The 15,365-nt window shown below is 65.0% G+C and overlaps 2 protein-coding genes across 3 annotated transcripts; one reads left to right on the top strand and one right to left on the bottom strand.

Moving 5' to 3' along the window:
- Window positions 1–1,943: 1,943 nt before the first annotated feature.
- On the bottom strand, window positions 1,944–8,592 carry MS4A10 (membrane spanning 4-domains A10). 2 transcript variants are annotated; one of them, XM_045577507.1, is made up of 7 exons: window positions 8,472–8,592; window positions 8,121–8,250; window positions 7,090–7,209; window positions 6,063–6,119; window positions 4,967–5,104; window positions 4,433–4,540; window positions 1,944–3,219 (listed from the first exon to the last, which is right to left on the bottom strand). In XM_045577507.1, the coding sequence occupies exons 2-7, from the start codon at window positions 8,229–8,231 to the stop codon at window positions 2,929–2,931; spliced, it is 825 nt and encodes a 274-aa protein (XP_045433463.1). In that variant the 5' UTR covers window positions 8,232–8,250; window positions 8,472–8,592; the 3' UTR covers window positions 1,944–2,928. The 2 variants fall into 2 exon arrangements, with proteins under 2 accessions (XP_045433463.1, XP_045433464.1); XM_045577508.1 differs by lacking the exon at window positions 8,472–8,592 and having other exon boundaries at window positions 8,121–8,309.
- A 5,457-nt stretch (window positions 8,593–14,049) lies between these two features.
- Window positions 14,050–15,191, top strand: SCGB1C1 (secretoglobin family 1C member 1). Its single transcript, XM_036428500.2, has 3 exons — window positions 14,050–14,336; window positions 14,651–14,850; window positions 15,044–15,191. The coding sequence occupies exons 1-3, from the start codon at window positions 14,282–14,284 to the stop codon at window positions 15,059–15,061; spliced, it is 273 nt and encodes a 90-aa protein (XP_036284393.1). The 5' UTR covers window positions 14,050–14,281; the 3' UTR covers window positions 15,062–15,191.
- Window positions 15,192–15,365: the final 174 nt, after the last annotated feature.

Raw genomic sequence — 15,365 nt, forward strand, 5'->3', positions numbered from 1 at the left:
GCGTTTTTATTTCCTCCTGCCCTGCCGAGGCACGGCCCTGCCCAGCCGCGCTGAGCCCCCTACCGCAGCCCCCCTCCACCTGGTGAGCACCGGGGTAAGGGCCCCCTTCCCCGCCCGCTCAGAACGGCTCTGCACCCCACGTGCAGACCTAACCTCTCCCCCAAGGGCCTAGGGTAGGAACAGAGTCCCCAAGTCTCTGTAGAGCACCCCGCACCCTCCAGGCCACCCCAGGTGACGCGGAGCCCGCCGGCTGGGCCTCCTGCTCAGACCGCCGGCCCCTCCTACCCTCCGGCCCCGCTGACTCGGTGGCAGGAAGGGGTCCCCTCCTGGCGGGGAGCCCCTGCGCGGACCCCAACGCCCACATCAGACCAAGTCAGCGGACATCCTGAGCCTCCGTTTCCTCCTCCCAAACGTGGGGGCTCTGCCCATGCCCGGAGGGCCCAGCGGGGGGGCCGGAGGGCGGCTCAGGGGCAGGAGTCCGGTGCCTGTGGCCCCACGAGGAAGCCAGCGGCTCAGCACAGCGGGGCAGGAGGCAGAGGACCGGGCGAGTCACAGAGGCGGGCGTCCACTTTGCTTTATTTCTATCTTGTTCACACTATCTGTGGTCAGCCTCCCGTCCACACTGTGGTCAGCCTCCCCTTCACAGTCTGTGATCAGTCTCCCGTCCACACTGCCCTGTGGTCAGCCTCTCGTTCACACTATGGTCAGCCTCCTGTTCACACTGTCCTGTGGTCAGCCTCCCGTCCACACTGTGGTCAGCCTCCCGTTCACACTGTCTGTGGTCAGCCTCCCGTCCACACTGTCTGTGGTCAGCCTCCCGTCCACACTGTCCTGTGGTCAGCCTCCCGTCCACACTGTCTGTGGTCAGCCTCCCGTTCACACTGTGGTCAGCCTCCCCTTCACAGTCTGTGGTCAGCCTCCCGTCCACACTGCCCTGTGGTCAGCCTCTCGTTCACACTATGGTCAGCCTCCCGTTCACACTGTCCTGTGGTCAGCCTCCCGTCCACACTGTCTGTGGTCAACCTCCCATCCACACTGTCTGTGGTCAGCCTCCCCTTCACACTGCCCTGTGGTCAGCCTCTCGTTCACACTATGGTCAGCCTCCTGTCCACACTGTCTGTGGTCAGCCTCCCGTCCACACTGTCTGTGGTCAGCCTCCCCTTCACACTGCCCTGTGGTCAGCCTCCCGTTCACACTGCCCTGTGGTCAGCCTCCCGTTCACACTGCCCTGTGGTCAGCCTCCCGTTCACACTGCCCTGTGGTCAGCCTCCCGTTCACACTGTCCTGTGGTCAGCCTCCCCTTCACACTGCCCTGTGGTCAGCCTCCCGTTCACACTGCCCTGTGGTCAGCCTCCCGTCCACACTGTCTGTGGTCAACCTCCCATCCACACTGTCTGTGGTCAGCCTCCCCTTCACACTGCCCTGTGGTCAGCCTCTCGTTCACACTATGGTCAGCCTCCTGTCCACACTGTCTGTGGTCAGCCTCCCGTCCACACTGTCTGTGGTCAGCCTCCCGTCCACACTGTCTGTGGTCAGCCTCCCGTTCACACTGCCCTGTGGTCAGCCTCCCCTTCACACTGCCCTGTGGTCAGCCTCCCGTTCACACTGTCCTGTGGTCAGCCTCCCGTCCACACTGTCTGTGGTCAGCCTCCCCTTCACACTGTCCTGTGGTCAGCCTCCCCTTCACACTGTCCTGTGGTCAGCCTCCCCTTCACACTGTCTGTGGTCAGCCTCCCGTTCACACTATGGTCAGCCTCCCGTTCACACTGTCCGTGGTGAGCCTCCCGTTCACACTGTCCATGGTCAGCCTCCCGTTCACACTGCCCTGTAGTCAGCCTCCCGTTCACACTATGGTCAGCCTCCCGTTCACACTGTCCGTGGTCAGCCTCCCGTTCACACTGCCCTGTGGTCAGCCTCCCGTTCACACTGTCTGTGGTCAGCCTCCCGTTCACACTGTCTGTGGTCAGCCTCCCGTTCACACTGTCCGTGGTCAGCTTCCTGTGGGGAGACATGGACTCTGCTTGTGGCCGATACAAAGTGCCCCTCACGTGATATCACAGGAGAACAACTCGATGCAAGGACACGCCAAGGGCATGTTACGGGCCCACAAACAGGCGTGGCTGTTATGGGGAGACCCGCAAGAGACAACCACCAGACAGAGATGAAAATTCATGAGCCTTTAATAAGCTGACCAGTGACCACGGTCAAGGCCGGCTGCAGTGCCGACCTCAGGTGTCACAGCAGATTTACACTCAGAATCCACAAGAGGGGGTCAGGACAGTTACCAGGACAACCCAGAGGCTACAAACGCTATTTCAGCCGTTTCCAAGGAAGTCGGGGCACAGGTGCGACGCCAGGGCACGCTTGGCAGGAGCGTGAACCTCTACCTCCCTCCAAACTCCGACCGACCCATTGTTCAGTGACCCACTCCACCTCCCTCTGACCAGGTCACCCTGCCTCCAGGCAGTGGAGGAGCTGTGCAGTGTTTGAGCCCAGAACAAGGCGGAGGGAGGGGGAGACGGAAGGAAGGCGTCCCCCTGCCTGCTGCTCAGCACCAGCTGCTGTGGAATGGGGGGGAGGGTGCTGTCTCCCAGCGACCCACTGGCCAGGACGTCACAGCATCCCTGCCTGACCGGGCGCCGCTACGCCCCCCCCCCCCACAGCACCCAGGAACCGAGGGCCCACACTCGCACAGGTTGAGTCTAGCAAAGCCAGGCACCCTTCCTGGCTCCTCGCAGCCCACGTGGGCCAGCCCGGCGATGGGGAAGGCGTCAGGGCGGCTGGGCCCCGGGGGCTGCTCCTGAGCTGGCAGGGCGGCTGGGAAGGGCCTAGCTGTGCCCTGACCAACCAGATGCTGGGGTGTGGGAGGGGTGGGGCCTGGAGGCCCTTCTGTGCCCGAGGGGATGGGACCACCAACCACCTCGGCCATCAGGACAGGCCACCCAGTTCTCCAAACAGCACGTTGGCCCCGGGGGGTGCCCTGGGGGAGGACCCGGTGACTCTGCTGCTGCTGCTGCTGCGGGGTCCAGCCTCTTCACGGCTGCTCCGCCCCTCCCGTGTGCCTCCTCCTGTCACCTCCTCGTAGGATGGGGGCGGCTCCTGGATCACCAACTCCACGGCGGGCACCGGGGGCAAGTCATCGCTCTGCACCAGGAAGCCACTGTCACCACACACCGCGGGCGAGCGGCCCTCACGGAGCCCCTCCGGCCGGCCCGCTTGCTGGAGGTTCCCGGGACGAAGGGGACAAGGGACTTCCGTGGAGGTGGCCCGTGGCTCTCTCTCTCCCCCGACCCCCGTTCTTGAGAAGGGAGCGCGCTGGCCGGCTCCCCAGTGCAGGCGACTCCACTCAAGCCACGCACTGTCTGTCTGCTTCCCCAGTGGGGCTGGCAGACCCCAAGGTCCCTCCCGGCGGCCATTCTAGGAGCATGTCTAACGCTGAGAGCGTCCGAAGGAGGGCCACCCTGCTTCCAGCCCCGGGAGACCCCTTCAAACTGCCGATGCCAGACGCGCGGGGAAGCAGCTGTCCCGGGCACTGCGGGCTGGTGGCCGGGCCGGCAGCCGCCGGAGCTGGTGAGGGTCCACAGCGCCCAGCACGGACCCTGGCGAGGCGAGTGCCTTACGTAGGACCCGTCCCCCTAGTCCCTGTGGCGCCCGCCCCGGTGCCCTGAGGAGCAGGCTCCCCGCCAGGCGTGGGCAGTGACGGGAGGGACACGTGTCCGCTGGGCGTCCACAGAGCCCGCCACCTCCTGTCTGCGTCACGAGAAAGCCCGGGGGACGGAGGCACGGACAGGACACAGCCGGGATCCAGGACACACGTTTACCGTGTTCTGAGCTCGGCTGGTCACAGGGCACTTTTTCTCTAATAGAATGAGCCCAGCACGTCCTTCCGCTCAGGGCCGTGGGGCGGGCGGGCCCCACTTCCCAGCCTGCCGCGCTGCCCTTCACACGTGTGCTCTGGGCTTGGCTGTGGGCTGCACACGCCCGGGGTGAGGCCTGGACTTCCTCCCCAGCGGCTTGACCTTGGGGAGCCGCCGGACCCCTCTAAGCCTCAGCTTCCTCATCTGTAGGATGGGGGAGCAGGGAGGCTGCGGAATTCAGCTGAAGTTACGTGCTCCACCCCGTGAGCCCGCCACGGCCAAGCCCCACACCCGCCCAGCTCTCCCAGACGCCCCCTGCAGAGCCAGGCCCTCGCACACACTGTTCCACACTGCAGGTCCCTCTGGCATCATGGCCCAGTCCTGCCCCAAGGCCTCCCCCAGGCGGTCTCCCGCCTCCCGCGTGGGGAGCACCTCGGCCTGCTGCTCTGGAGCCCCTGGCTCTCCCACCTCTGCTGAGCGAATGCCTGGCTGAGAGTGAGAGACGCTCTCACACACCTCCCGGCCTGACGCCCCTCCTGAGCCCCCTCCTGGGTCCCTGTCCGTGAGGCCCTCACCTCCGCAGACTCGCTGCCCACGGCGGAGAAGACGGCCGTGACCCCGGGCAGTAAGAGCTCCAGCCAGGTGAGGCTGAACAGGACCTGCTGCAGCCTCTGGATGCGCACCTGAGGGGGGGGCGGGGGAGGCCTCACTGGGTGCCCCATCCAGCACAGGCAGGGCAGGGTCACCCAGCCAGCAGGGGGCAGGCCGGAGCCAGCAAGGTGGGCCTGGGGAGGGGGTCAGTCTCTGCTCTGCGCCCAGTGCCTGGTGCTCAGGGGTCCTGGGTGGAACGTGCCTAACGTGTGTGACTTCGGGGCCTTGGGCATGACCTTATTGCACCCCACTTAGAGGGGTGCTCAGGGCTGAGAGAGGAGGTGAAGCTTACAGGGTCCACATCTGAATGGGGGTGGCCTCGGTGGTGGGCGTGGTGCTGGCGGGAGAACAGGTTGGCCGAGGTCTCCCCCCCCACACTCTTTTCCCTTCCCCCCCTCCCAGCCGCACCCCAGGCAGCGCCTTCCTGGGTGCCTGAGGACCCCGGACGGGACACTCACTGTGCTGTTGGGGTATGGTCTCCAGATCGGGGGCCCACCCGGATTTGGTTTCTCCAGGAAGAGGTCCTTGGCCAGGACCCAGAGGCCGGCCAGCCCGCAGAGGAAGCTGAGGAGGTTGGCGATCAGGCACAGCGCCTTCTGTGGCGGGAAGCACGGTGGCAGCGTGACGAGGGGCCGGGCCTGGGCGGCTGGCGCTGTGGCCGTCTGTGGGCTAAAGACTGCCAGCCACCATGGCTTCCTCAGCCCCCCCACCCCCCCCCCCTGCACCCGGGAGGCTCCGGCTCCCACCTTCTCGGGGCCAGGCCTGGGGCCCGGGCTGCCTGCAGGCCCAAAGGCTTAGGCATAAAGGAGGTTCCCGCTGTGTCTCCCTCGCACAGCCCAGCCCCCAGCCTGGCCTCAGCTCTGCTCACCGATCAGGGACTCAACAGCCAGCCTCCTCCCCACAGGGAAGGGCTGGAGGGGTCCTCATCTCCCCCCCCCCCCCCCGCCCCCACATGGTCCCTGAGGTCCGCTGCTCATCACCGTCTTGGGAAGCGCTGTTCCCAGAGCAAAGGCCTGTCACGAGGAAGCGCATGAACACGGGGACCCCAACCTCCTGCAGAAGGGAGGTCTCCGGCTCGGGCTCCCTGGCTGGGGTATAGGAAGCGCAGGCCTTTGGTCCTGAGGTTCCCAGCCCAGGAAGGGGCGGGGCTTGGAGGGCCCCTCACGCCTCTGCCCTCCCCCATCGTAGTCAGGTAAACTGCACCCCCCCCTCTGCTCCCCGCACCCCGTGGGGGCGGGGCAGTCCCAGCCCAGGCCCGGGTGAGGGCTCACAGTGGACCAGCCGGGCTTTGGGGGCTTGGGGTGGACTGTGGCCATGGAGTAGGGGTGGGGGGGCCAGTCCTGAGCTGGTGTCTGCTCTGTGCCTGGACTCCCCCCCCCCGCGCCCCCCCAGGCTAGAAAGATGCTCAGGCACCTCGGTGTAGGAGAGGCAGTGTGGGGGGAGGGGGGCAGGAGCTTGGGCCTGCTCCTGGCAGGTTCTGGCCGCCGCCCCGGGCCCCTCACTCTCAGGGCCCCGGGCTGGGGGTGGGGGGAAGGGCTCAGGGCACCCACTTACCAGAGAGGTTTTCGAAACCTCCGCCACTGCTAACGCCAAGATCCCTGAAAGGAGGAACTGCCATAAGAGAGAAACAGTCCTAAGAGAGAAGCTGGGGTTCCTTGAAACCCACAAATTCCTTCCCTTCTCACTACTATTCTCTAGGAAACCCACGTGTGGCTGGCGGCCAGCGGTACAGAGAGCACCATCTCTCCGACTCCGGGAGCTCGCCCTGCCGGCTCCGGCCACGTGCCGTCCCAGGCCGCCCGCCAGCGGCTCTGCCCTCCGCACAGACCTCTGCACGGGGACGGGGGTCCAGCTGTGCCCTGCTCTCCAGACGCCTCCCGCCTCTCCACTCCCCAAGCCGTCCCTTGTGGGGGCAGCTCCTCCAGCCCCTCCCCTCGGACCCTCTCCCCTCCCTGGGTCTGAGGTGCCCTCTTCGTTTGCGGTCTCTGGTGTATTTTGCAATTACACTTTTCAGTGTTCGCTAGGCACCTACTGCGTGCCCACCCAGGGCCTAGGGGCAAATGGGCCCCGCGCACGGAGGCAGCCCCAACTCTGAAGCTTGGAGCAGAGCAGCACCGTGACCCCAAGTGGCAGGGGGTGGGGGCTGGGACACTGAGCAGGACTCCACCCAAGGACTCCCTGGAGCCAGGGACAGTGAGCTCTGCTCTCCTTTCCGTCCAGCCACGGGGCCTTGGGAAGGCAGGAGCCACGCCTACACCCTCGGGCTCCTGCAGACCCACCCGACAGAGACTGGGCTCCGGAGAGCGTGGCTGGAAGCCTTTGGGAGGTGGTAGGGCGCCTGCTCTCTGCCCTCCGTTAACTCGGCCTCCAGGGGAGAAGAGGGCGCTCACCCCTCACCCTCTTCTCCCCTGGAGGCCGAGTTAACGGAGGGCAGAGAGCAGAGCCTGCTGGGAATGGCTATTCAGGAGTGAGGAGGGCAGAGCAGAGAGGGACCCCAGCAGATGCTTCCTTTCTGAGCTCTCGGCCCCACCCACATCCCTGTCCCAGATGCCAGAGCCGGCCAAGCGTGGCTCCTACTCACGGAGGCAGGTCCCCAGAATGGGTACCAGGACTTCAGCGTCACCAGGTGGAGGTTCTTGCCTGAAAAGGCCAGGTAGCCCCCGAGGACCGCGTGCAGCACCCCGACGGCAATGTGGGAGGCCTGGCCCGGACGGAGCCTCGGTCAGGGGCCTGCCCCGGAGAGGCCGTCCGTGCCTGGCCCCGCTGCTCCCTCCGCCTGAGGGCCCTGGGTCTGCAGGGAAGGCCCACTCCTGGGGAGGCGGGTGGGTGTTGTGGAGGCGGCCACAGCGTTTGGACAGACTCGGGCCTCGGACTGATGAGAGGGCACGTGCAAGTGCCAGCCTGGAGGGCAGAGCCTCAGAGCACATTATAGCCAGCAGCCGCAGCTGTCAGCCTGACCTTGTGGTCCCAACCTGTAGCCCCTCATGGGCTTGACAGGGTTCCAGTGCCCGTAACTGCATAGATCCGAAACCCGAGAGAACGCAGTGAACACCTTGGCCACGCCCTTCCTTTGCCTGGCGGCATCGGCTATAAAATAAAGACTCGCTGGCAGGCCATGGCGCTACCGCTAGCTCTCCGTCAGAGCGGACAGCGTCCCCCCCAGACCCAGCTTTCTTCTCTGTCTGCCTCTTCTCCATCCTTCCCCGCGCCCTCTGAGGCCACCGAACCTGGCTGAGCTGCGCGGCGTCTACAGCACCCTGCATGGGGCTGAGTGTGCCATGGCTGTGCCGGCTCGGCACAGGTGGGGTTCAGGTAACCGTCCTCCCACCTGCGGCCACACTGGTGCCCGCCCAGCCCAGGCTTGGTGGGGGGAAGGAGGGAGGAGAGAAGGGGAGAGAGGAAATGTCTCCTGTTGGGGGGGCTTCCAGTGAGCCCCGAGCCAGACCGTGGTGCCAGCCCCGAGCTTCTCACCAGTTCTCAGTGTCTCCAATCATAGGATGTTACGCTGGGAAGGGCCTTCCTCCACCCTCGGGGCTCCCAGCACCCTCCCCTGTACACACACACACACACACACACACCACACGCTCCAGGGCCCAGGAAACGGACACTCACGCCCAGTGTGAGAAGGATGGCCCTCCGGTTCCAGTGCGGAGCCAGTTGGCAGAGCTCGGTGGCCTTTGGGCTTGGGCTGGGCTGGCCAGCTCGGGGGCCTTCTGCTGCCATGACTCCAGCGAGGGTCCCGCTGCCGGCCAGGGAGACAGGCAGAGAAAGGTCAGTCCGTGCCTGTCACCTCCGCCCGCCAGAACTGGGGCTGCCCCGCCCAGCAGCCCCTGGGCTTGATTTGACCTGGAATAATCTGGCCCCTGGGGGCGGGGTTTGCAAGGACACAGCTACTTCAGGGGCAGACAGACCCCCCTCCCCCAAAGACAGGCCTCGCCCCTCTGCCTGAGCCGGGGAACTCACCCTCTGGCCAAGCCGGGCAACTGTAAATCGTCCCTGCCTGCTGGGCCCGATCAGGCAAAGAAGGGCGGGGGGGTCAAATCCTTGTGCCTCCTGGATTTGGGGAGAGCAAGGACAGACGCTCCAGCCGAGGACCAGCTGTGAGCCGACTCAGAGCTGGGAAGTCAGTGTTTAACCCAGACAATAAGCCAGTATTTAAAAATGTGCCTTCTCCCCTTGGGGCACAACCAATTCCTTCCTCCACCCAATACCACAAATTCCTTCATTATCATGTTAATTGTTCCTGCACTCTCCGAAGTACACGTCCATCATTTCACTTTTTACCCAACCCAGGGGGTTCCCAGCTTTGCTTTCTCCCGCCTCCTTAATCCGTCACCAATGAATTTCATGTAACCCACCTATGTCCCTCCCTTGATTGCCATGTATAAATACAGATGTAACCCGCCCGCCATTCTCCGGAGCATCATCTCAATTCCTTGAGGTTCTGCTTCCCATCATATGTGGACAGTTTGGTTCAAATAAACACAAAAATTCTTTTTAAAAAATGTGCCTTCTCGGCTGCCGGCAGTGTGATCAGCATTTTACATTCATTATCAGACGTTATCCTGACCCCTGCTCCCCTTTTGTAAACGATGCTCAGAGAGGTTAAGCCACTTGCCCAAGGTCACACAGCGAGTAAATGACTAGGCAGACCAGCTCCAGAGCTTGTGGGCTTAAATCCTTCACGTACTGTTGCCTCCATGAGTGAACATGGATGTTCTGGCATTTCAGGGGCATGAGAAAGAGGGAGAACTCTGCAGGAGGCTGGAGCCACACTTGCTGAGGGGCCTGTTCATTACGTTGTATGTTTTATTGTTTGTTTTGGGTTTTTATAGTGTTTTTTGTTTGTTTGTTAATCCTCACCAGAGGATATTTTTCTGTTGATTTTTAGAGAGAGTGGGAGAGAAAGGGAAAGACAGAGAAACATCCCTGTGAGAAAAACATCGATTGGTTGCCTCCTGCATGAACCCCTAACAGGGCCCTGGCCGGGGAGGAACCTGCAACCGAGGTATGTGCCCTTGACCTGAATCAAACCTGGGACTCTTCGGTCCGCAGGCCGATGCTCTATCCACTGAGCCACACTGGCCAGGGCTGTGTTGTATGTTGATGACGGGTGTGCATCAGAATGTAAGAAGCTGAACTCTCTCTCCGGACAGGGGAGTGGGTGAGGGCCGGGGGAAGGAGAGGGCCTGGCTGTGGGGCTCTGGGCGGGAGCTGATTCTCCTGGGGCGGGACTGAGGAGGAGACCTGCAGGGAGCGGCTGCTCTTTCTTGCTGTAAAGAGGAGGGAGGGGCACATTCCCCGAGGTTTCAGTCCCCTCCGTGGGCGTGAGCGTGGGCGGCAGTCCTGTGTGAGCAGCCACGCTGGGCCTGCTCCTGCCGTGGAGGTGACGCTGGGCGGGTAGGAGCTTCGGAGGCCGAAGGGCAGGCCGCCTGGAGGACGAAACCCTGACCAGCCTGGGAAGGGACCGCTGAGAGCCAAAGCCCGGGCCTGAGGGCCGGCTCTCCGCTGGGCACGGTGCCTGACCGTGGTGCCTGGCAATGCGTCCCCTCTCATGCCCCAGCTCTCCGGTCCTCGGACTCGGCTGGGACCGAGGGAGGGAGCTGGTGGCAGAGACCCGCGTCAGTTACCACGGCTACGCCCAGACCAGGGGCCTGCGGGGGACAGAGCCGGCCCTCGGCCTGGATGCGACGGGACGTAGAGAGGAGGCAGACTTCTGGGCAGCGGGGTCTCGGGTGGCACAGTGTGTGCCCGGGCACGGAGGTGTGCCTCCGCCTGCCATTCGCGTCCCGGCGTTGTGGCAGCAGGATGTTCCACCAGGGAATAAGAGCCAAGAAGCCCTTTCTCAAAGTGTGTTCCAGGGAACACTGGTCCTGACAGATCGGCTGCCGAAGGGTTCCATGGTCAAATAAGTTTGGGAAACCCTGGATACCCTCTTCCCCCTCGTTAGCATATTAAAGGCCCTGAGAGTTCCTGCAGCGGAGACTCAATCAATAAGGGGATTTCCCAGACTTCCCTAGCCACGGACCCTTTCCCTGTGAGCCTCTCCTCAGGAATCTGTGGGGATCACGTTTGGCCGGAACTTACAGACGTCTGGTTGTGGATTTTTGTGTTGTTTTTTTTTGGGGGGGGGGGGGGCAGGAGTTGGAGCCCTTTTCGTTTTCTCTCGTGCCTGTCTCGGAGCGGGCAGGGACTGGACTGTGACCTCTAGGGTCACTTCCAAGTCTGTGATTCCCTCCGGGGAGAGCGAGCTGCTACACGTGGGGTGTGTGTGTGTGTGTGTGTGTGTGTGTGTGATGAGGGCAGGGCCTAGATAAGCAGAGGGGAAAGTCTGCCGGCCGTGGAGGAGCTGCGAACTCCGAGTCCCGAGGAGGTTTATGCCTCGGTGGGGCCCGGGGCTCCATGGGGGAACCTTTAGCCTTGACCCTCCCTGGTCCCTTCAGCCAGCTCAGGACCACAGGCCCAGCCCCGGGCGCCACCGAGACCACCACCAGGCCCACAAGCGGCCAGGCCCTGGCTCTGCTCTGTGGGCGGTGGCATCTCAGCATCGCGGGCTCCTCACTGCCCCCTGGGGCGCTGGTGCCACGCTGGGTGGGTGGGGCAGCGGCTGTGAGGACTGACTGGCACATGTCTGCCCCATGGCAGTGCCAGGCACAGTGCCGATGCTCAGTAATCCTTAGCCAGCGTCGCCACCGCCTGCTGCCAGCCTGGAGTCCTGCCAGCCAGGCCAGTCTTTGTCGGGTTGTCATCCTCCGGAGGGGTGACCACGGGGGAGGGGTTTGGGGGCTCCGGGCCCTGGACGCCGGGGAGGGTGCAGAGGGAGGCGGGCGCTGAGTGTGGAGAGCCAGTGGTGGAGGCCAGTTCTGCACCCCGAGAAAGCCTGGCAGAGGAGCCGTGACCTAGCCAGAGGCGGCGGAGGCCTGGAGGACAGGGAAACGGTGCACACGCCTGCGTGAGGATGTCCATGTGTGCACGCGTGTGCATGCAGGTCGAGCAGAGAGAGGCAGGAGTTGGGAGGTACCAAGTCACACCGTGTGACGGAGGGAAGAGTGGGGGACCAGGGACCCCTCAGGGGGTTGGGGTTCAGGAGATGCTCGTTAGAAACTAGCTGTGAGTCGGCCAAGCCAGCCTCCCGGAGTAGGGTGCTGGTGCAAAGACGGGTTCGCCTGCAGACGCAGGGCCCTGCGGGAAATGGAGGCCTCCCCTCCGGGTGCGAGAAGCCCGGAGGATCTGAACGCTGGGCACGACCCAGGCCCTCTCTGGGGCTCTGCTCCCTCAAACCTGCCTGTGTGTGGAGTGTGGGCCTGGACTGGAATGGCTGAGGTTCTCCCCTCCCCTCCCCACCCCACCCCGCCCTACCCCACCTCACCCACCCCACCCCCACTCCCACCGGCTGCAAGGAGCGCTGCCAGCAGGGTGGGGCTCTAGGTGGGAACCCGCTCAAACCCAGGTGCACACGCAGTCCGTGCCCCTCCGGTCCCGCCCCCCACCCCGGCTTCCCTGGTCCTCTTCCCGGGTGGACACCCATTTCCGGCCGCTGTGGCCCCTGTGGGGAGTGTCGGTCATACCCTTCCTTTCCCAAGCCCTGCACCTTGGCCCACGAAACCCCGCCTCCTGGCTTCACGGTGGGCGCGAGTCTGTGCGCCCTCACCTCAAGGGACCCACCTGGAGCGGGGGCGCTGGGACCACACCTGGCCTGGCTCCTGTCTCCGCCCGGTCCTGCTTCTCTCGAGAGCGCTCCCTCTCACCCAGGGACAAAGTCCTTGTCGCAGGCTCTGCTTCTAGAAAGCTGGCCAAGAGCCCTACTCCCCGCTGCGGGGCTAGCCACGCACCTCCTGGTCACCGCGCACCGCCCGCGCACCGCCCACCGCCCGCTCACCGCCCACCGCCCGGTCACCGCGCACCGCCCGCGCACCGCGCACCGCCCGCGCACCGCGCACCGCCCGCTCACCGCCCACCGCCCGCTCACCGCGCACCGCCCGCCGCCCGCGCACCGCGCACGCCCGCCCGCTCACCGCCCACCGCCCGCTCACCGCGCACCGCCCGCCGCCCGCGCACCGCGCACCGCCCGCTCACCGCCCACCGCCCGCTCACCGCGCACCGCCCGCCGCCCGCGCACCGCGCACCGCCCGCTCACCGCGCACCGCCCGCTCACCGCGCACCTCCGAGCTCCGGGCCCTCTGCGCCGGGCTCCACCTGCTCACGGAGCCGCGGAGGCTCGGCGGCTCCTTATAACCTTAGACTTTGGCTCTTTGCCCTCCGGCCGCACCTCCTGCTTCGACCCAGCGGTGTGAGCTGCCCACGTTTCTGCTCCCCCAGGCCCAGGCGGGTGAGAACCCTAGCACAGTGGTCGGCAAACTCATTAGCCCACAGAGCCAAATGTCAACAGCACAAGGATTGACATTTCTTTGGAGAGCCACATTTTTTAAACTTAAACTTCTTCTAACACCACTTCTTCAAAACACTAGGCCGTGGTGTTTTGTGGTATTTTGTGGAAGAGCCACACTCAAGGGGCCAAAGAGCCGCATGTGCTCTCGAGCCGTCGTTTGCCGACCACTGGCCTAGCAGGTTGCCTGTGGCAAGTCGAATGCCGGCTATTCAGCCCGTCCACAGAGCGGGCAGGCGGCGAAGGGTGGGGGAGAGGGGAGGGGGTTGGGGGTGTTCTTCCATGAGCAGAGAAGGGCCTTGGGAAAGACTTCATTCACTGTGGACATTTCAAACACGCACTCCAGTGGGACCCCACGCACTACCCCCAGCTCCGCGGTGCTCAGTTCCACGCCGATGGTGAAATGGGGGAGGGGGTGGGCAGGTCACTCGGCAAGTGATTTTCCGAAAGGCAACCCCACAGGCCTCACGTGTGGGGTAGGAGGGGGGTGGGGACGCCTCAGGCCCCACTTGGGCTGCGTGCGGAAAGCTGAGGCGGCTGTGCACGTTCCCTTCCCGAAACCAGGTCCCGTGGCATCGCTCGGGAAGAAGCGGGGAGCGCGGCAGGTTCTCTCTCGCTGCCTTTTCTTAGCCACCCGCTCAAACCCAGGTGCACGCAAACCGCAAAGCTGGGTCCTCGGTCTCCCACAAGTTCATCCTGAGAGCGCCGGCCCCGCTGACACCACCAGCCACCAGGGGGCAGCAGGGCTCCTGAGACCAGGCCTGGCCGCTCCGCTCATCTGGCTGGGGGTTGGGGGCTGCGGGCTGGGGCGGCCTCCCCCATATCCTAGGCCTCCCCAGGCCGGCTGGGGCACAGAAGAAAATGTGTCTCTCCTGGGGTCCCTCCTTCCTGCCAGGAAGGCCTCAGGGTGGCCTCTCCTCACCCAGGTCCCCTCAGGCCCCCTCCCACCCCCTAGACGCTGGTGCCTGCTCAGGACCCACACCCAGAGCTGGAAGTGTGTCCCCCTGTTGCCACGCCTGCTGCAGGGGGGCTGCCGGCCTGAGGCCCAGGCTGGGTGAGTGGAGGGGACTCCCACCCCAAAGAAAGACCCGGATCCCACCCAAGCCCGTCCCTGCCAGAGGCCCAGCACCCTGGCCCCTGGCCCGCCTCACCCTCCGGGCTCCCCTCGCCCCCTCGCCCATCCACCCGCCCCAAACCGTTTGCCACCCAGCCCTGGCACAGCACCCAGTCCGACACTCAGGATCCACTGAGGGGGGAGGGCACTCCCCTGCCCCCGCCTGGGTTCTCGCTGGCCGGGCCCTGATGGGCAGGTCGGCCCGCCCCCGCGGTGCCCTGCCCGGACACAAAAAGCCGGCCCGGCCACTCCGGAGGCACCTGTGCGGGCGCCATGAAGGGGAGCAGCACCCTCCTGCTGGCGGCCGCCGCCCTGCTCTGCACCTGCGGTGAGTGCGCTGCCCGGGGCCTCAGCACATTGGGGGTGGAGGTGGGGGGTGGCTAGGAAGCTAGAAACCCAGGGTGGACGGCGCCCACCTTCCCAGGACCCCAACCCCTCCTCCATCACAGAACAGACGTGGGCAACCACCGGGCCCTGTTAACTCCGTACCACCCAGCCCAGCCTGACCCTCCCCTCCCAGCCCAGGCCCACCGAGCTCGCACGGAGGAAGACGGGGGTGGGGGTGAGGCAGGGTCACTGTGGGGGACACGGGGCAGGGGAGGCGGAGACCTGAGGTGAGGGCGGCGCTGCCCCCACGTGCAGGGCTGGCCTTGGAGGAGGAGGACACCGCGTTCTTCATGGACTTCCTGCAAACGCTGCTGGTGGGGGACCCGGAGGAGCTCTACTCGGGGCCCCTGAGCAAGTACGACGTGAACCCGGCCTGCAGGGAGGCGCTGACCGAGCTCAAGTCCTGCATAGACAACCTGCAGCCCGCGCACAAGGCGGAGCTCATCAAGCTGCTGGTACTGCGGCCGGCCCTTCTCCCCAGCCTGCAGCCGCACCCCAGCCTGCTCACTGCCCACACCCCCCCCCCCCCACTTCCCCAGCGGCTAGCAGGGCCCCAGCGGCAGGGTGCCCGAGCCCTCCGCCCCACAGGGTGGCCTGCGCCCGTTTTCCCAGCGGCTCTCCAGTTACCCACCCGTGTCTGCCTTGCAGGTGGCTGTGCTGGGCTGAGGACGGCGCCTCGGGACCCGACATGGCCATGAGCAGCCCCGGGACCAGCTACATGAGCAGCTGTGGCCACGCCACCCACTGCCACTTCCCAGAGTGATTTTATCTGCCCCCCCCCCCCCCCGCCTCAATCAATAAACCTGCAGCCCAGGCCCTGGCTCCTGTCTCTGCCCACACTCAGGTTCTCTCTCTCTCTCTCTCTCACACACACACTCACACACACACACACACACGCCCACGCACACGCAGCTGCTCATACATGGGTTGCATGCATGAAGCATGTACTTGTAAGTGCTCCACACAGACA

Source organism: Pipistrellus kuhlii, unplaced genomic scaffold (genome assembly GCF_014108245.1).
Source record: "Pipistrellus kuhlii isolate mPipKuh1 unplaced genomic scaffold, mPipKuh1.p scaffold_m20_p_9, whole genome shotgun sequence".
Taxonomy (NCBI): domain Eukaryota; kingdom Metazoa; phylum Chordata; class Mammalia; order Chiroptera; family Vespertilionidae; genus Pipistrellus; species Pipistrellus kuhlii.